Source organism: Geotrypetes seraphini, chromosome 3 (assembly GCF_902459505.1).
Source record: "Geotrypetes seraphini chromosome 3, aGeoSer1.1, whole genome shotgun sequence".
NCBI classification, from domain to species: Eukaryota; Metazoa; Chordata; class Amphibia; order Gymnophiona; family Dermophiidae; genus Geotrypetes; species Geotrypetes seraphini.
The window spans coordinates 135,180,543-135,202,097 of record NC_047086.1 but is presented as its reverse complement, the minus strand read 5'-3'; the positions used below and the strand labels follow the sequence as shown (position 1 = coordinate 135,202,097).

At 41.0% G+C, this 21,555-nt stretch overlaps 1 protein-coding gene across 3 annotated transcripts in view; it reads right to left on the bottom strand.

Annotated features, from left to right (window-relative positions):
* Positions 1 to 6,893: 6,893 nt before the first annotated feature.
* SLC5A6 (solute carrier family 5 member 6) overlaps positions 6,894 to 21,555 on the bottom strand; it is a 268,897-nt gene continuing 254,235 nt past the window's right edge. For all 3 annotated transcript variants that reach the window (XM_033936346.1, XM_033936348.1, XM_033936347.1), the window contains one exon: positions 6,894 to 7,576. In XM_033936346.1, the coding sequence (XP_033792237.1) occupies positions 7,031 to 7,576 (546 nt within the window). In that variant the 3' untranslated portion in view covers positions 6,894 to 7,030. The remainder of the gene's footprint in view (positions 7,577 to 21,555) is intronic.

Sequence of the window (21,555 nt, the reverse complement as noted above, 5' to 3'; positions counted from 1 at the left end):
GAAACCAAAAGAAACATATTCAATATATATCTATTATCTATATCTTTGACGTAATACCTACAGAAAAACACTTTAAAGATTCTACCTTGCGCAGCCGAATTTGCCATTACCATATCGCTATTTTGAATCAAGGATAACATGGCCGCGGCTTTTTTTAAATTTATACTGTTTGGTAGCCCTAACAAATGACAGCAAGAGCCAATTAAAAGGGACTACTTCTCTATTTCCATTTCTTTTCTTTTGTATATGAATTTCCCCTTTTCCCGAAGGGTTTACTCATTTTGCCTCTTACCCTCAGATTGTGGACTGTGTTAGATAAATATTTCATTGTTTAATTTCTGGTGCTTAGTTTGTATAGCTAAGTGAGTTTATAATTTTGTATTTCTTTGACCATCTATGTATATTGGATGTATTGAAATGATAAACAATAAAATAAAAAAAATAAAAATAAAAGGGACTACAGGCTTAAGAGAAAAATCTTCAGGGTATTTGAATGAAAGAGTTTAAATCAGAGTTTAAATAAGAGTTACCCATTAAATCTCAGCAATGAGCCCTTTCGGTGTAACTGAGTTAAGCTGGTAAATCCATTTTTGTTCTTTAAAATTTGATTTCACTTCTTCGTTACCTCCCTGCCACCCAACTTCAACTTGATCAATGATTCTCCATTTAATATCTGAGATACGATGCTTCTTATCCTGCCAGTGTTGGACAAGTGGGGCTTCCAGATTCCCTGTAGAAATTCTAGATTTGTGTTCTGTTAATCTTACAGAGATTTTCCTGCTCATCCTACCCACGTATAATAGATCGCACAGGCATCTAATAAGATAGACTACCCCTCTACTTTCACAAGATGTTTGAGACTTGGGGCTCCTTTTACAAAGCCGCGCTAACGGTTTTAGCGCATGTACTGGAACTCTACCGCCTGCTCAAAAGGTGGCGGTAGCGGCTAGCACGCGCTATTCCACACGTTAAGGCCGTAGCGCGGCTTTGTAAAAGGAGCCCTTGGAGTAGTATGTTCTTTGAGAAGCAGGATCTATCCAGGGTTCTCCTATTCAGGCATTTTCACACCACTGGCAATGTTCACATACTCTATGTGAACACTCTTTATTAGCTGTAACTTCCTTAATATCAATTTATTAGTAGTCAGGATATCTCCAATAGTCCGACCTCATTTGTAAGACACTAAAGGATATTTATCAAACTGAGTACTAAGTTGTAATATGGACCAATGGCATTTAATAATAGTAAAAACTGAACTACTCAAAGGAGTAAAAGGAAGAACACAAATCAATTGTTCTTCTTGAATTTCCAACTTTCTTTCTTGTAATGTGGGTAGGATGAGCAGGAAAGTCTCTGTAAGATTAACAGAACACAAATCTAGAATATCTACAGAGAATCTGGAAGCCCCACTTGTCCAACACTGGCAGGATAAGAAACATTGAATCTCAGATATTAAATGGAGAATCATTGATCAAGTTGAAGTTGGGAGGGAGGGAGGTAATGAAGAAGCGAAATCAAATTTTAAAGAACAAAAATGCATTTACCAATTTAACTCAGTTACACCGAAAGGGCTCAATGCTTCTTATTTAAATATGCTTATGATTGCTAAATGATCTCAGGGTCCTTCCATGCCAAATTCTGCATTATTTTTATTTAACTCTTATTTGAGCCCTCTCTTTTCCCTCTTGTTTTTAACCTTAATTGTTCTCTTTTCTTTTAAAATTGTATTTCTCCCTACCAACCTGTTGTTTCCATGTAAGTACTGTAGTGTCACTAATAAGTTTGTTAATTGTTTCCCATTTTAATTTTTTAACTGTTAAACGCGATAGAATGTATGATTAGCGTTTTATCAAATTTTAATAAAACTTGAAACTTGATTGAATGGATGACTCTTATTTAAACTCTGATTTAAACTCTTGCATTCAAATACCCTGAAGATTTTTCTTCTTAAGCCTGTAGTCCCTTTTAATTGGCTCTTGCTGTCATTTGATAGGGCTTCCACAGTGTAGGGACATTAGAAACTACGTCAGAAGTGACATACAGGAGGAGATCTTGTGATAGGTATAAATTGAAAAAAGCCATGGTCATGGCAATTATCCTTGCTTCAAAATAGCGATATGGCAATGGCAAACTCAGCTGCACAAGGTAGAATCTTTAAAGTGTTTTGCTGTAGGTAATATGGCAAAGATATAGATAATAGATATACAGTATATTGAATATGTTTCTTTTGGTTTCCAGGAAACGTCCTTGAAAAAGTCACGACGAAACACAGTTCGGAGCTATAAATCCCCCTGCTCAAAGTTCAGAGTAATATTTTTAAAACCAATAGGAAGAAATATTTTTTAACTCAGAGAATAGTTAACTCTGGGAACGCGTTGCCAGACGATGTGATAAGAGCAGTTAATGTAGCTGGTTTTAAAAAAAGGTTTGGACAAGTTCCTAGAGGAAAAGTCCATAGTCTTCTGTTGAGACAGACATGGAGAAAGCTACTGCTTGCCCTGGATCGGTGGCATGGAACGCTGCTACTATTTGAACATAAGAACATAAGAAAAGCCCTCACCGGATCAGACCGAGGTCCATCCAGTCCGGTGATCCATACACGCGGCGGCCCTTTTAGATACTCCTGATTGGAGACCCAGATCTACCATAGCCCTCAATACAATTAGCAAGAAGGTGTGCATCCAACTTGCGCTTGAATCCCAGAACAGTAATCTCCTCCACAACATCCTCCGGGAGAGCATTCCAAATTCCCAGCACGCGCTGTGTGAAAAAGAACTTCCTGACATTTGTCCTGAACCTGCTGCCACTCAGTTTCAGTCTGTGACCTCTTGTCCCTGTCACATCCGAAAAAGTTAGTAATGCTTCTTCTTGGTCGATTTTATCAAATCCCTTTACTATTTTAAAAGTCTCTATTAAATCCCCTCTCAGTCTTCTCTGCTCGAGGGTAAACCATCCCAATTTCCTAAGGCGCTCTTTGTAGCTCAATTTCTCCAATCCCTTGACAAGTTGGGTTTTTGCCAGGTACTTGTAACTTGAATTAGCCTCCGTGAAGATGGAATACTAGGCTAGATGGACCACTAGCCTGACCCAGTAAGGCTATTCTTATGTAACAGGAACTGCCTCTCTTCTATGTCTTTATAACACTGTGTAACCCAGTAGTGCATTGAAATTTTGAAGCACCCTACCTTCATGGAGGAGCATTTTCAAAACATACATCTAAGTCCGATTTGGACGTATGGCACTAGACGTCCAAAGTCGGAAGTAAGAAAATGCTTATTTTTGAAAGGCAAACCACCATATGTCTAGAAAATTTTTTTTAAAAAAAATCCTCTATCTGGATGTCCAGGCCGTTGGGACACCCAGACTGCCAGAATGTCTATCTTTATACCACATTTTTGACAAAAATTTCATCCAAGTCCCAAATGCCCAGAACAAGACTATTTGGACATGGAAGGGGCCAGTTCTATAATGGACTGGCCACCCAGATATGGCAACAGAGCAGGGCACTGCTTAGAGGGCACTGCTGGAAACTTCACAAAAAGGGTGCCAGATAAACATCTCAACAGAACTTCCTTATTGGTTTTGGTAAGCCCCCCCCCCCCCCCAAACCACTATACCCACCTGTCTACAATCCCAATAGCCCTTATGGCTTCAGGTGGTATCTATATGGCAGTAGAGTAGGATTTCTTGGAGGGTTTGGTGGGCTCAATTATTCTACCATGAATGTAGTGATTAGAGTGGCTTATGGGACTTACCACTCTTCTCTATGGTTCACTAGCCCACCCACCAGGCTACTTAAGACATCTGTGTGCAGCTCTACTAGGCTTTCCTATACCAGGTGCTGATGTTCTGGAGACAGGTATGTACATTTGTATTCTGATCTTTGTGGGTGTGAGGGGGTCAGTGAGCACTGGTGGAGTGTGGGGGTGCCTTACCTTGATGAATGCAGTGATCATGTGGTCTATTTGGGCACCTTTGTGGTATTTAGACCCTTCTAAAACAGGTCTATTTTTACTTTTCCCCCTCCTGGTTGTTCTAACCTAACATGTTCCTTTCTGCACTATTACTTTTGTAGTTCTTCCCTTCTCCCATCTTGTATCAAGTCCAGTTTTGTACGTCTGTTTGAATTTGTCCATGTATGTTATCTTCCCCCCAATTTAGAATTGTAATCGCTTAGAAATATTTGATAAGCGTGTACTCGAGAAGGACACAGTACTACTCGAAAGGGTCCAGAGAAGAAGGACTAAAATGGTAAAGGGGCTGGAGGAGTTGCCGTACAGTGAGAGATTAGAGAAACTGGGCCTCTTCTCCCTTGAAAAGAAGAGACTGAGAGGGGACATGATCAAAACATTCAAGATAATGAAGGGAATAGACTTAGTAGATAAAGACAGGTTGCTCACCCTCTTCAAGGTAGAGAGAACAAGAGGGCACTCTTTCGAGTTAAAAGGGGATAGATTACGTACGAACATAAGGAAGTTCTTCTTCACCCAGAGAGTGGTGGAGAACTGAAACGCTCTTCCGGAAGCTGTTATAGGGGAAAACACCCTCCAGGGATTCAAGACAAAGTTAGACAAGTTCCTGCTGAACCAGAACGTATGCAGGTAGGGCTAGTCTTAGTTAGGGCACTGGTCTTTGACCTAAGGGCCGCCTGAAGTGGACTGCTGGGCATGATGGACCACTGGTGTGACATAGCAGCAGCAATTCTTATGTTCTTATGTGTAAATCAAATTTTAAATAAAATTTGAAACTTGAAATGTATAATGGGGTTGGGATAGGGGAGGGGATAAAAATTTATGAAATGTGTTAATGATTGTTTATAAGTGATGTATTTATTGTTTATGTGAATGAATATATTTTAATACTTAATGTAATCTTGAAAATGAATAAAGAATTAAAAAAAAAAAAAAAAATGTATAAGATTCGTCCAGGATGTATTGAAAAATGTTTGACTATCGCTGCAAGATGTCCATGTTTAACCCACCCTTGAGACTGCCGAAAGCCCACCCATAACACGGTTCCACCATGCCCATTTAATGCTCTGAACGTACAGAGGCTGGAACACCTCGCTAGACATACAGAAAGACAATTTTGATTATTGCACTTGGACATCCTGGCGATTAAGATGTCCAAGTGCTGATTTAGGATGCTTTTAGGACATCTATGGTTTTTTTATTATGGGCCCCTTAGTCTGCGGTCGCTTTAAGAGCCTGGCAGATCTCATTTTGTCACTAGGGCTCTCCTGTTGTTGGTCAAGTAAATTGGGTGAAGGTTTTCAGCAAATTGCAAAGTGGAATTTTTGTTCAAAGCTATATTAGCTTTTAAACACTGTTTCTCTGCTTGTAGTAGAAATATACAAGCCTCTCATTCAAAACTCTGTTTTCCAAGGCACACTTCTCTGCACAAGCCAGCAATGCTAAATAGAAAGCAAGGACAGGTTTATCTGTTTTTATAATCCTGTCTCCCAGTGTCCCTCCTTGTTATTTTACCAATTCCACCAGTCAGCAGAAAGAAAACACTTATTCCTTCTAAAGACAATTCAGCAAACCTACAAACTTGTAAAATGAGCATAGTTTTCTCGGCTTGCAATAGAAGGGTGTATGCTGTGTGATCTCTAGCAAATTTTTCCTTTTTAACTGTATCTAAAGTTCAATAATTTTTTCCAAAAGCAGTACAGTAAACCAGTGGCATAACCAGACAGCTAAGTTTAGGTGGGCCTCAGCCCAATGTGGGTTATCATAAAATTTTTTCTCCACCCCCCCCCTTCCCCAGTGCAAAGTATAAGTACCTGAGTTGGTGAGAATCCCCAAGTTCCACCACCTGTCCTCTGGTGGCCAGGATTCTCCAAGTTCAGCAATGTCCCTGAACTGCTGCCACTGGCCCCTCCTGTACATGTTTAGTTTTCATGCATATGCAAAAACTGAGTATGCTTGGGGTGGGGGAGGGGGGAGTAACTTGGCTCGGAAAGACTGTCTCTATCTGGCAAAATTGAAAAGAGTTCTAGCTGCTGAAGGAGGAAGTCTTCAGATGGTGGGGCATATGGGGTCCCTACTAGCCACAGCAAGGAAGCACAAATCTAGGGTAGGCCTGAGAGTGTGGCACAGTGGTTAAAGCTACAGCCTCAGCACCCTGAGGTTGTGGGTTAGAACCTAAGCTGCTCCTTGTGACCCTTGGCAAGTCACTTAGTCCCTCCATTGCCCTGATACATTAGAAAGATTGTGAGTCCAATGGGACTGGCAGGGAAAAATAAATTAATGGGAACCATTCTGAGCTCTCCTGGAAAAACAGTAAAGAAAATTGAATAAATAAATAAAATTCATGAGTCCCTTCCCATCTGGGCCCACCTTTGTCTTGGGCTAACTGAAATGAAATTCCTTTGCCATCTGAAAGCCTCAGAGAAAATGATTCTCTGCATGATGCCTTGGTAAGTCTCTACCACCTCTGCTGAGATGTCATCACCCATGGGATTTGGTTAGGTCATGGAGAGATAGGATTGTTTCACTGCTTGTCAAAGAGTTCCAAAATGATTGCTAAGTGCTTCATGCTTTTGGTTTGTTCCCTTCCCGTGTGCTTGTCTAAGATGAAAACAAATAGGATCAATGGTGGTTTGTGGAAACCCATGGTCCCTCACACATGTAGTTAGATGTTGGCCAAACTAACTGAATACACTGCTATTCATGAAAAACGAGTGTATATTCCTACAAAGTAACATGAACCAAGGCTATACATGTTAATAGGAAAAGCAGGATTTGAATCATGGATTCCCTGGTTCTCAACCTGCTGTTCTAAAGACAAAAGGCCAGATTTACCAAAGGTAAAATATTTATCAAATTATTTTAAAACTATTTACAAAATTTTAAGGACTAAGAAACTAAACAAAAAGCACCACAGGGAGGCCTGTCTTATAGGAAATGGCAATTACAAATATCCCTATATTCTGACTGTATTATGTAGAACTTCAGAACTAGTGAGTGTGGTTAACATGTAGGTTGGGGCCTAAATTTCTTCCATACTCATAAAGTGATCAATGTGCCTATTTATGGGTGGTCTGGTATTTCAGGGTTGGTGTCTTGGGCACTTCTAGGGTTGGTGTCCAAGGTACTGAAGGATCTGACATTCTTTCCAGTGCAACTGCCACACGTTGCAAAGTGACATTAAGAGACTGCACCTCATTCACCAGGCCCTTCACATTCTTCCATGTGGTCTTCTTGTCTTTTTGAATCTGATCCTGATGATATGCAGCAGCTATGACAGAGCCTGGCTCTGTGTGATAAGTGTCAATTCCTTCCCCAGAGTCATTCTGAATAGTTGTGGAGTATTCAGAAAGTTGTATAGGATTTTTTGGAGAGATAGGATTCCAAAATAAATCAATGTGAGAATTGTTTTCCCTATATCTCTTTGGTAACATGGAGGGACGCTGTCTGGGGTCAGTGTAGAGGGATGAAAAGGTGGCACGACGAGATCGGCGACGTGATTTTGACCAATAAGGTCGAGGCTGATGATGCAGGGGCTTTTGAAGTAGGCGCAGGTGGTACAAGCTCTTCTTTCTTCTCCTCCTTAGCCTCCTCATTGGTGGTGCCTGTTAGAAGAGAAAAGATTGAGTGTTGAGTGAACGGTCAAGATAAATGGTGAATGTTCTAAAGCTTCTAGAAATCATCCTGTTAGGGAGCAATAAAGTTTTGCTGTTAAGCATTGAGTATAGAACAAGCATCTGTAACTACTGTATTTATGTTATGTTAGATCAGTTTAAGCTAGGTAATACACTTGACACCATAAATTTGTTCCTTTAGTCATTGTTGATCTTGGCTCAATACTGCCAAACTGTTTTTGGACTCTTGTTCCCTATACACAGGAGGGTAATTTTCTTTTTTTTTTTTTTTTTTTAAGTTCAATATTTTTTATTGAGTTTTTTGAAAAAATATAAGAAACAGTTCAAGTACAGGGTATCAAAAAATAAAACAAAACATTTAGTATAACAAATATTCAGTTATATTGTGCAATGTAGAATTGAATCGTTTTAAAAGATCTAAAGTACTAGGACTGTTCATGAAAAGATAATAAAAGAAAAGATAAGAGGAAAGAGAAATTGAAGGAAGAAAGAAAAAGAATAAAATGAGGAAAAAGATGAAGGTAAAGAAAAAGAAGAAGAAGAAGAGAGGAGTGTCTATGAAATAGATTGAACATATGAGTCTAGGAATTTCCAGGGTGATTTACATTGTGTCAAACTTTTGGAAAGTCGAATTATATTTTTCTTTTCATAAGCATATGATTCAAATTTATGATACATGCTCAAAGAATTCCACCAAAAGGTATAGTTTAGTAATGAAGAGGACTTCCAATTTTTCAAGATGTGCATAAGGGCAGTCACAAACATTGCATCAATGAGTTTAGGAGGACAGTTAGACTGTGTAAAACAAGGGTGTTGAGATCGGAGAATTATAATGTCAAAGGAAATTTCTTCTGAACAATTGGTAATAGACTTATGGTGTCCCAAATGCATGTCCAAAAGGAACGAACTTTAGCACAGTGGAAAAGCATGTGATCAAGAGTCCCAGCTTCTTTCATACAATTCCAACATATAGAGTCTTGTTTTAGGTTAGCTTTCCACATCCGAAAGGGTGTCCATACCGCATTCCACATAATGAAGAACATTGATTGTGAGACTCTGGATGATAAAAGAGGTCGGTTTGTCGATGACCAGAAGAGTTCCCAGTCAACATCAGTAAGTGAGGTTGTCAGCATAGATTCCCAATGTTTCATGGAATGAGAGGAAAATGTGAAAGAGTGATCTCTTAGAATACTATAAAAGAGAGATATCGCTTTACCTTTTGATATAGCCAATGTGGACCAGTGATACAAAGTGATACACAGCCTTACATGCCCTTAAAGATGCCTTCTCCCTTGTAGATCCATGGCGTTTGTTTAATCCAAAGGGTAGAGAATACTCACACTTCTCACCACCTCATAATACCTACTCAAGAATAGACTTCTTTCTTATATCCTCCTCTCTCATTCAGGACCTGGCAAACAATGTTATTCACCCAATCTCTCTTACAGATCATGCGGCCACCTCCCTACACCTACTTATCTCTGCCCCCCGCAAAGAATCTTCTTCTTGGAGACTAAACAATGCTTTACTCTTAGACTCAGAAATAGGAGGGTAATTTTCTAATCCATTTATGTGGGTAGAACAATATTTTATCCATGGAAATAGGCTTTTTGATAACTGCACTATCTGTGTATGGGTAATCCTATGTGACCCCCCCTCCCTCCCCCCCGAAAAGTGCTTCTGCTACAGAGTAGAGGGTGACTTTTCAGGGAGTCACTCAGTGGTATAAGTGTATGGATAGTAAGGAGCAGTGGGTGGAGTTGGTGGCCCCTTTGCCTGAATGGGAGGGAGGGGTGAGGTATAAAAGAGGAGGAAGGAGTGAATTCAAGGCTTTTGTTTGACCTGATCTCTCGCCAGAGCTCTAAGACCGAGGGAGACTTCTGAAGGGTTAATTGCTTTGGGGAAAGGAAGTCTAAAAAAACATTTGCAACAGAGCAGAAATTAGAGAAGAGAAAGAGGGAACCTAGAAGGTTCATCATAAGGAGGAGAAAAAGATTTTGGGCTCCTTTTACAAAGCTGCATTAGCGGCTTTACCGCGTGTGACTTTTCATCACTCGCTAACCCTTGCGCTGGCCAAAAAATTACCGCCTGCTCAAGAAACGCCAGTAGCGGTTGGCGTGGCCGGCGGTTTAGCGTGCGCTATTATGTGCGTTAAACCGCTAGCGTGGCTTTGTAAAAGGAGCCCTTTATCTTTCAGAAGTAATTACCAGGTCAGTCCAGAGAGTGTGAAAGGACTATGTCACTTGCCTATGTGGGATTTGAGTAAAGACTTCTGAGAAAATTAGAAAGTCATAGGATAGGAGGTAATGTCCTATTATGGATTATGAACTGGTTGAAAGACAGACAACAGAGAGTAGGTTTAAATGGTCAATATTCTCGATGGAGAAGATAAATCAAGGGGTTCCCCAGGGGTCTGTGCTGGGACCGCTGCTTTTTAACATATTTATCAATAATCTAGAGATGGAAATAACTAGTGAAATCATTAAATTTGCTGATGACACAAAGTTTTTCAAAATTGTTAAATTGCAAGAGGATTGTGAAAAATTGCAAGAGGACCTTGTGAGACTGGAAGACTGGGCATCAAAATGGCAGATGGCGGTTAATGGGAGCAAGTACAAAGTGATGCATGTGGGAAAGAGGAACCCAAACTATAGCTATGTGAAGCTGGTTTCTGCCCAGAAAAAAGATCTAGGTGTCATTGTTGAGGATATGTTAAAACCCTGAGCCCAATGTACAGCAGTGGCTAAGAAAACAAATACAATGTTAGGAATTATCAGGAAAGGAATGGAAAACAAAGATGAAATTTTATTATGTCCTTGTATCGCTCTAAGGTACCACTGCACCTCAAATACTGTGTGCAATTCCAGTCGTTGTATCTCAAAAAAGATATAGCGGAATTAGAAAAAGATACAGAGAAGGGTGATGGAAATGATAAAAGGGATGGGACGACTTCTCTATGAGGAAAGGCTAAAGTGGCTAGGGCTCTTCAGCATGGAGAAGAGATGGCTCAGGGGTGATATGATAGAGGTCTATAAAATACTTAGTGGAGTAGAAAGGGTTGATACAAATCACTTGTTTACTCTTTTCCAAAAAATACTAGGACTAGGGGGCATGTAATGAAGCTACTAAGTAGTAGATTTAAAACAAACCAGAGAAAATATTTCTTTATACAATGTGCAACAAAACTCTGAAATTTGTTGCCAGAGAATGTGGTGAAATCAGTTAGGTTAGCGGGGTTTAAAAGAGGTTTGGATAAATTCCTAAAAGGGATGTCTAAAGGCCATTATTGAGATGGCTTGGGGAAATCCACTGCTTATTCTTGGGATAAGCAGCATAAAATCTGTTTTATTACTTGGGTTCTAGCTAGGTACTTGGGACCTGGGTTGGTCACTATTGGAAATTGGATACTGGGCTTGATGACCTACGGTCTATTCCACCATGGCAAGTCTTATGTTCTTATGGATACCTGAAGAAGTTGTAAATAGTTCTGCATTGAATCGTCAATCAAGTTTGATTAAACGTTCCAATTATCAATTACACCCTGGTCTCAGCTTGATTTCTTAGTAAGTAATTAAGTAAAGGACTGAGTGAATGTGATTGTGATCCTTCAACCTACCAGAGTAAGTCCAGCCCTGGCCTACACCCAAGCTTTATATTCATGTAGGTGACCATTTTGCATGTCAGTGATAGCTCAGTATTTGTGGCCACTCTCTATTCTTGATCACCTGTCTGCACCACGTTGGCAATGAGTGAACCAGTTTGATGAGGTGATCAGGGGAGCATCGCATTTCTAGGCTGTAACAAGTGACTCAGTCAACTCAAGTTTTGATGTTGGATGTCTCATAGATATCTCTCAGGCCACTTTGTGCCACAAGTTCTCAATCAGATTCAGATCTGGAGGTTGGGCAGGCCAGTCGATTGACTCTATGTTGTTTTAACACTTCCAGTTGATCACCTGTTTGGAGCGATGGCAAGGTGTGTTGTCATCTTGGAATAGGAACTGGCCTGGAAACAGTATTATGATGTACTTGGTCCCATTGACCATTCCATTGATGATGTGCAGATGTCTGACACCAATGGTAGCCATGGCTTTCAAAGGATGCTTCATTGTAAGGTTAAGCCACTCAGGTCTGAACTCCTCTCCAGGAAAACTCCTCACGTAGGTGTGGGCCTGATTACCAAACAAGCAGAATAGCATCTTTTCCCACATTTCACATGTCCAGCTCGAGCCCACTTAATCTGTTTGCACCTTTGGACGTCATTCTTCATTGGCTTGTTGCGCGCTTTGCAGCCCTGTAGACCAAACTGCAGGCACCAATGACAAACTGTTGAGATGACACTGACATGACACTCATCTAACCACTCACGCAGTAACTCAATGAAATGCATCAAAAGTGTACGGTCTTGGCTTGATGTTGATGCACATGGATGACCAAACAAGGCTTTCTTCGTTTGTACAATCTTTACTACCACACTGTGACTGCAGCCAACTTTGCTGATGATCTGACAGCATGAAAATCCTTCCTCACTCATCACTGACACATGAACAAGCCCCTCCAACATCAGGTTCCAAGTCTTGTTCATGGTTGATGCAGAAAGTGTATGAAACCCAAAAAGCCTGTGCTTTTTATAGTTGCCCTGTTACCTAGATGTCTGGACTGTGATTGGCTATAGAACACATCCTCCTGATTGGTCAAAAATAATGCTTGCTACTTGGATAGAAATAATGCTTGCAGTTTTGAAGCATGTTGGTAAAAGTTATAGTAGCTATGTTCCAGTATCAACAAAATTGTAAAATTAGAAACAAGTGATCTTAAAAAGTTGATTCCAATGGCCAAATGTATCTCTTATAATGTGCTACACAGACAAATGTATTGGGTCAACAAAGACATTAAAATAAAAGGTTAGAAAGGTGAAAAAATGAAAAATTTCTTTAAAAATAGACAGAAAGAATTTATGGGCTTTAAAGTACAAATATTTCCTGATTTATCACAAGAGACTCAAAAGCGTCCTCGTGAATTTCTAATGTTGAAGCCAGGTATTACATCTTTAGGTGCTACCTTTTATGTACGACATCCCTGTAAGTGTATAGTGCATCACCGAACAGTTAAATATGTTTTATTTGAACCTAGTCATTTGACTTCCTTTCTAGCGCTCTCCCGTTTGGAGGCAGAAAATCATAAACCCTAAGATTATTGATTAATCCCAGCAATCAGCCCTCTAGCTAACTTCAAGTGTAAGAGTATTCATTTTGTTCAATTCTTTTCTTTGTTCTCGCTAAGGAATCTTGGATCCCATAATTTGAGGACTTGAGCATATTAGTTATAATGATCTTAATGTTGTTGAAGTATTTCTTGCTCTATGTAGAATTACTAATCTTGCTTTCTGTACAAGTTATTCTTGATTATATGATTTAAAAATCAATAAATATATTTCACAATAAAAAAATGCAAAATTCACAAGTGGTCCCAGAATTTTGCACACCACTGTGCACTAGTATTCTATAAAGGGAAGTAGATGCCTACTTTCCTTTGCAGAATAGGAACACTGCTACGGTGAATAGTCCTACACCCTGCAATGGGCATGCACAATGGGAAAAAGTGCAGGGGCATGTGCCAATGCTCCAGGTGCTTCCTTCCATCACTACACCATTGCTCCTCTCCAAATATCAACATATCTTTCCCCTCCCTTGTGGACCAATTTCCTCCCCTTTCCACTGCTCTCCCTCCACTTTGTCGCTCCCCCTCCCCCTGTGGTCCTGTAAACCTTGTATCAGTTGCCTACAGGATATTTCATCAGAGAAGATAAAACACAACAGAGAGAAGACCCAGAGACTGGCCGAAGGCATTCTGTTTTCATGCTGCTGCTATTAGCTACCCATATAAAGTTTGCAGGACTTCAGGGAGGAGGGAGGGAGAGAAGAAAGTAAGTGATGCCAGATCTACAAGGGGAAGTGAGAGAGAGAGAGAGAGAGGGAGAAAAATAGACCAGGTTGAGAGGGTGGGAAGAAACATTGAAGTGAGGGAGAGATGTCAGACCTATGAGGGGTGGGAGCAAGAAAGATAGAGATACCAAACCACAGGGAGCCAATGAGGGTGGAAGGGACATCACCAATGCCAGGAGTTAGGGGTTGCCAAAAAAAGTTGACTCAGGGTGCCACAATCCCTTTAAGCAGAACTGAACTGCCCTTTGTTTGGAAAAGATTTATTCATTAATATTTTTCAAATACTATCATATCTCCCTTAAAACATATCTGAAAAACCCATGTCTTCAAGAATACAAAATCCTATCAAGACAATCTTCTTTAAGTATACAATTCCATAGTAGGGACTTCCTTATTTTTCCATGTCCCCTCTTCCTTTGCACTCCTTTCTTTTTCCTACTTTTCGGGGGTACAGGAGACAGTGGAGGCACATCAATTGCAGTCTCACTGCAGGTACCGGTGGTCCGGGGGCAAGAGCTCCTGCTGTGAGCCACTGGAGGCTTGTTTAGTCCTGGCTGGAGGTGGCAGGAAAGGCCCCGGTTCCGCCTGAGCTCAGGGCCATATCTGCAGGGCGTCTGTGCATGTGTGTGATACTATTGTATATATGCATGCTCGGAGGCCCACAGCCTATGCAAAACTTCAAACCCACACCCCAGTACCCCTGAAACCTGCTTTTCACAGCTTAAATCCAAATTCAGGATAACTCCTACATAACAAAAATTCTCACGTAACTGAACATGATCTTTCAAAAAATCTGGCACTACCACAGGCCTTGGGAGGTGGCCAGAAAACCAGTAGGCTATGGTTTTCTTCAGATTAAGTATCAGAATAGACAGTATGTTATTGCCTTTTAGTAAATAGGTCCCCAACACCTAAAGTAACTCACCTTCTCTAAAATGGTGACTTGGTATCATTGTCCACAAAATGCTAATTGTTGCCTTTGGTTATCTGTGATAACATTTTACCTTTAATTCCATAATGAGACAGTCACTGCAAGAATTGAAGCATTTGAAGATCTGAACTAGAGCAGATCAATCTCTATTCAATGGATAATTGCTTTTAAGACTTGGACATTATTTACATAGAAACATTGACATATGATGGTAGATAAAGGCCAAATGAGCCATCCAGTCTGCCTAGGGTTACCAGACATCCGGATTTCCCCAGACATGTTCTCCTTTTCAAGGACATGTCTGGGGGTCTGGACAACTTTTCAAAACCTGGCACTTTGCCCGGATTTTAAAAACTTCTGGGCAAAATCATGTCAGGAAGGGGCATCTGCACGTGTGGATGCTGTCTGGGAGTGGGGTTGGGGAGGGTAGAACGGGGTATGACAGAGGTGGAACGGGGAGGGCCTGGGGACGTAGCCAGGGGTCTGGATTTTCCTTCTGGAAAATCTGGTAACCCTAAGTCTGCCCATCCAAAGCATCCACTATCTTCTCCTCTCCCTAAGAGATCCTACATGCCTATCCACACTTTCTTGAATTCAGAGAAGTCTTTGTCTCCACCACCTCTACCGAGACTATTCCATGCATCTACCACACTTTCTGTAAAAATGTATTTCCTTAGATTACTCCTGAGCCTATCACCTCTTAACTTCATTCTATGCCCTCTGATTCTGGAGTTTCCTTTCAAATGAACGAGATTTGCCTCATGTGCATTTTTATCATGTAGGTATTTAAACACCTCTATCATATTTCCCGTCTCCTGCCTTTCCTCCAAAGTATATATATTGAGACCTTTAGTCTGTTTCCATATGCCTTATGATGAAGACCACCGACCATTATAGTAGCCTTACTCTGGACCAACTCCGTTTATATCATTATGAAGGTGCGGTCTCCAGAATTGTATACAATATTCTAAACATGCAGGAATCACTGGGATCAATTTGCCAAGTGCTTCCTTTTATTTATTTATTTAAAAAAAATCAGAGAACATGCTATTCCTTTCAGCAACCCAAAGAAGTTTGGTTTGGAAAGGAGAAAAAGATATTATCAAAGTGTGGTAACACAAAGAATGTAATTACAGGAAGAAAACCAGAAATTCCCCATTAAGCTTGATCAGCAGAATCTAAAGGAACAGAGTGTCTTGAGATGTATCAGCTATGCAGTACTGTTTCTCAGATTGAAGAATTTCAGAACGTGGTTCCATAGTTCATCCTTGGCAAGTCTAACAAAATTTAGGCTGTTACTCAAACAAGGCTTTTTGCAATGAGACAAGGAAGTGGTCAGAGCCATAAGAATACAACAAAGGGGCCTTTTTACTAAAGCCACAGCAAAAGTGGCCTTTTAGTGTGCCCGTACTATAGGTTTTTCCAGCACACCATGGCCACTTGTGCCACGGTTTGAAATAGGCCAATTTTCGTATTTCTGGAATTAATGGCCATGTGTGAGGGTTTAAGAGGAAGCCAGAGTAAAAAACTCAAATTTTCCCTGTCTTCTCAGCAGCCTATAGTTGCAAGGAAAAAACACAATTTGAAGTGTCTGTATGCAAAATGCTAGAAGCCTAAATAATAAAATAGGAGAGTTGAGTATAATAGCACTGAATGATGAGATAGATATAATAGGCATCTCGGAGACCTGGTGGAAGGAGGACAATCAATGGAACACTGTGTTACCTGGGTACAAATTATATCGCAAGGATAGAGTGGATCAAATTGGAGAGGAGGCTGCGCTATATGTAAAAGAGAGAATTGAATCAAATAAAATAAACATTCTGCATGACATAGATAGCAATGTGGAATCCTTATGGATAGAAATTCTATGTGTGAAGGGAAGGAATATAAAGGTTGGGTTATAATACCGTCCCCTGGGACAAAATGAGCAGACAGATGAAGAAATGTTTTCAGAGATTAGGAAAGCTGGAGAAATGGGCAACACTATAATAATGGGTGATTTCAATTACTATATAATTCAATAGAGCATAATTCAATTATCAAAGAAGAAGCAAAAATTATGCTTGACCCAGTGTTAGTACATTGTAGCGTTTGCTTTTTGATATTGATGCTGACTGATCCTGTGGATGAAACACTATATGGACATTGTGTCAAAACTGCAGTATACACTGCTGTGGAGTTTTTGTGAATCTATGAGGAAATTAACTGAGGCTTTTTTTCTCCACATATTTATATGCTGTGTTTAGCTTAGAGTAAAATACTGTGTTTCTCTCTCATCTATATTGTACCATATAGTGGTCAGTGGAGTGATCATTACTGTGTCAAGCTTAATTTTTGCTTCTTCTTTGATTTCAATTACCCCAACATTGACTGGTTAAATGTTACATCGGGGAGTGCTAGGGAGGTAAAATTCCAGATGTCATAAATGACTGCTTCTTGGAGCAACTGGTCCAGGAACTGACAAGAGGGGGTACTATTTTAGATTTGGTCCTTAGTGGAATGCAAGACATGAGGCTCCTTTTACAAAGCCGCGCTAGGGCCTTAACGCACGGAATAACGCACGCTAAATTGCTCTGCGCGCTAGCTGCTACTGCCTCCTTTTGAGCAGGCGGTAGATTTTCGGCTAGCACACACTATAGCACGCGCTAATCCGGTGCATGTGCTAAAACCGCTAGCGCACCTTCGTAAAAGGAGCCCATAGTATGGAAGTTAACTGTGTTGGGTCCGCTTGGAAACAGTGATCATATCGTGATTGAATTTGAGCTGATGCCGGGAGTAACATCGTAAAAGAAATCTACTGAGAGGGGCGTTTAATTTTCGAAAGGGCGACTATGATAAAATGAGGAAAATGGTTAAAAAGAAGCTAAAAGGATCGGTTGCAAAGGTTAGGACTGTAAACCGGGTGTGGATGTTATTTAAAAATTCCGACGTGGAAACCCAGACCAGATGTATTCCACGTATCAGCAAAGAGGAAACAAGAGCGGGTATGGTTAAAAGGTGAAGTGAAAGAGGCTATTAGAGCCAAAAAAACATCTTTTAAAGAATGGAAAAAGAATTCTAAAGAAGAAAATAAGAAGAAACAGAAGCACTGATAAGTTAGATTCAAAGCATTGATAAAGGCAGCTAAGAAAGAATATAAAGAGAAACTTGCATAAGAGGCAAAAACTCAGCAACTTTTTTAGGTACATCAGAAGCAGAAAATCTGTGAGGGAATCTGTGGGACCGTTGGATGACCAAGGAGTGAAAAAGGTGCTCAGGGAGGATAAGGCCATAGCGGAAAAACTGAATGAATTCTTTGCTTTGGACTTTACAGAAGAATATGTAAGAGATCTAACTGAACCGGAAATGATTTTCAAGGGTGATGATGCGGAGGAACTGAAAGAAATCTCGGTGAATCTGTCCTCCTTACTTCCATTGCTTTCAGTGGAAGTAAAACTTGAATCTCAATCTGTCCTCCTTTTTCTGGAGCCATATGATAACAATGCCATAAAGCAGAGGCAGACAAGTCTGGTCCACCAGGGTCACAAAAAGGCCTAATCGCAGGATATCCCTAGTAACAGACGCAGCAATAAATTTTCATGCATATTCATTAATGATCTCTTAAATATCATAGAAACATAGAAATTGTCGGCAGAAAAGGGCTATAGCCTGTTAGTAACCACTGAGGGCCAGAGGATTCTAGAAGGGAGGAAAAAAGTGGGATATGTCATGAGATATTCAAATACCACAAACATATAAATAATACTCAAGAAGAAAATAGTGGAAAAGAAATTCTAGCACAAGAAGACTCAAAGAAGCAGGAATAACGGAGAAAAACCATTGTTGCTCACCTGTATCAGTGGTATCCCTTAGACATTAGGACTTGCTAGGTACTTGGACCTGGGCTGGCCACTGTTGGAAACAGGATACTAGGCTTGGAGGACCTTTGGTCTTTCCCAGTATGGCATTTTTTTTGTTCTAAAAAGTGTGTGATATTATCCAGTGGCACTGGGATGAAATTGTTCTCCCAGTGTTCTATCTAACATTTGCAGTTCATTTCTACTTCTGTTTTTAATTTTACTGTAAACCGCTCCAATGGTTTCTGAGTGGTATCACTCTGGGCAAGTCACAACTCTCCTTTCCCAGATACAAAATAAGGACTTTTATATAATATGTAAACCACTTTGACTGTAACCACAGAAAGGTGGTATATCAAATCCCATTCTCATCCCCTTTTCTTTTATTAGTGTTCCTGCATAAAGCAGTCTCTTCAGCATCCCAGTTAGTTAACAAGCTCAAGACAGACAATTCTTGGGGAGGTGGGAAAGATTGTGTGGCTAGAATCAGTGAAACTTGTTTCTCTTTTTAAAGTTTGGAATAAGAAAGAAGTTACTAGCTATGAGTCATTCTGTTCTCAGTGGCAGCTAAATCAACAGAGTTCTTTGGCTCGGTCCAAAACTAGATCACCTACTCACCTCCATCCCACTACCCTCTGGCTCCTCTCTGCAGCTTGAGTTCTCAAGCAAGGTCTTGGGCATCATCATTGATTCCACATTGTCCTTCAATGACCACCTCCAATCCTTGGTAAAAAAATGCTTTTTCAGCTTTCACATGCTGAGGAAAGTTAGATCCTGCTTCCATCAAAAACATTTTACCCTCCTTGTCCAATCCATCATCCTCTCCAGATTGGACTATTGCAACTCTATCTACTTAAGCCTAACTAAGAAAAACCTCCACAGACTCCAACGGATTCAGAATGCCGCGGCCAAGCTCATCTTCGTTAAAAGTAAATTTGACCATGTCTCCCCGCTCCTGGCCAAGCTCCACTGGCTTCCAATAATCACCAGGGTCCACTATAAATGCGCCTGTTTAACTTTCAAAATCCTATATGGTATCCTCCCTCCCTTTATCCCTGTTTCTTGGAATTCCTCAAACCCTAATACCACCAGATCCTCCCACAAATTAAAACTATCCTTCCCCTCGCTAAAAGGCATTTCCCACACAGGAAAGCTAGGGACCTCCCTCCACTTCAAAATCACTGAGCTCTGGAACAACCTTACCTCCCCTCTTCGGAACTTGAGGTCTCTCCAAGTTTTCCGCAAACATCTGAAAACCTGGCTTTTTTCAAAAAATGTAAGTCTCCCTCCAACTTAGGAATCAAGGAAACTCTTATATCTTGGCATCCCAAGTCCTCTAAATTTTCTTCACACTTCTACCTCTAACCCTCTGTTGTAGTTCCTTCCTATTTCTCCTACTGTAAACCGCGTCGAGCTCTACGAAGTGGAGATGATGCGGTATACAAACCTAAGGATTAGATTAGATTAGTTACTACTGAAGTAATACAGCATGATCCAATTCAGCATAATTTTAGACAATAGTGTACCTGGTAGGGCGGAAACCCATGGCGGAACACCCCATTGGCTCATCTGAACACCCCATGCACGTGGCTGTCGGCTCTGCTGGTCCCCCATCCCAGAACAGGAAGTTGAGGCGAACCCATAGGTCTGTGACCACTCCATCACTCATGCTCCCTGCACCCGGGGTAGACCATTCCACCACCACAGCACACCACTGATTTTAGCAGAGGGAAATCATGACAAACATATGATCATTTCTTTGTTGTATCCAGAGTTGAATGAAGCCTTGGATACTATCCCATACTTGAGGATCATGAGGAATATAGTAACCTAATAACATAGTAAATGACAGCAGATAAAGACCTAGATGGTCAAGGCAGGATTAATTCTTCGGTGGGCCCTAGACTCCCAAGTTCACTGGGTCCCCTGGTCCTGCCCCTGCCTCCTATGTCTCCTCTCATGCGAGAATGTACCTTTGGGCCTGGCTCCAGATGTCCAAGTAGCACCTCCTCCTTCCTTCTTCATTATTCAGTGCAGCCTTACTCACAGTCTTCAAGAGGCCATGGGCAGTGACTCCTACATGCTGCCCGCAGCTGACCCGGAAGCCTTCCCTGTGACACAAAATTCCAGCGTCAGAGGAAAGGCTTCAGAGTCAGCCAAGGGCAGCATCCACTGCCCATGGCCTTTTGAAGACAATGAGTTCAGCTGCACTGAATAACACTATGTAACAATTTTTTTTTGGTTCCTGGGTAATAAGGGGCTCATAATCGAAAGAGAAAAACATCCCAAAAACGGCCTAAGTCGGCACTTGGACAAACATTTCCCAAAAACGTCCAAGTGCCGCTAATAAAAATGGGTTTTGGACGTATTTCTAAATGACATAGGCCTACATACTGCCGCTGAACGACCAAAGAGTGTTGAGGGCAGGAATTGGATGGGACGTGGGCCGACTTAGACTTAGTCGTACAGCATGTATAACCGAAAGTTATACAGCCCAGGATCGACAGAACTTGGATGTTGTGACTTAGACCATGTAAAACATAGTCTAAGTCACAAAAACCCACCTAAATTCACCAGATAAGCATTGCAAACACATAAAACAGACCCCCACACACTACTCCAGTGATCACCGACCCCCCTACCCCCATAAAAATATTAATCACACATTTAAAATTCAGCCTCCAGACTATCATCACCTGGAAAGCCTAGTCGACCAGCACAGAGGCGGCTTAAGCCATCTTGGGGGTGGGTTAGGGACCCATGGAGAGGAGGACCCATGCCCATAAGCCCCTGTAATCACTGCATTGATACTTAAACATGTGCACTCCCCTATACACCCCAAAACCCTTTTTTACTAGCATATAAGAGACTCCTGCAGCCATAAGGGCTATTGGGGTGGTAGATAAGTGGGTCAAGGGGATTCTGGAGGTGGTTTGGGGGGCTCACCATAACCTATAAGGGAGCTGTAGTGAGAAGCAGACATGACACCCTTTTTGTGAAGTTCACAGCAGTGCCCTGTAAGGTACCCCACTATTTAGCTGGCATGTCTGGGTGTTCAGTCCATCACTTTGCAGACCCCTCCCACATCCAACAGGGCTTGTTCTAGGCATTTTTGACTTGGACGAAAATGTCGTATAAAGATGGACAATTTAGCGGCTTGGATGATCAGATCGTCAGGACGTATAATTAGACAATTTTCGAAACAAAAAAAATTTTGGACGTATTTTTTGAAAAT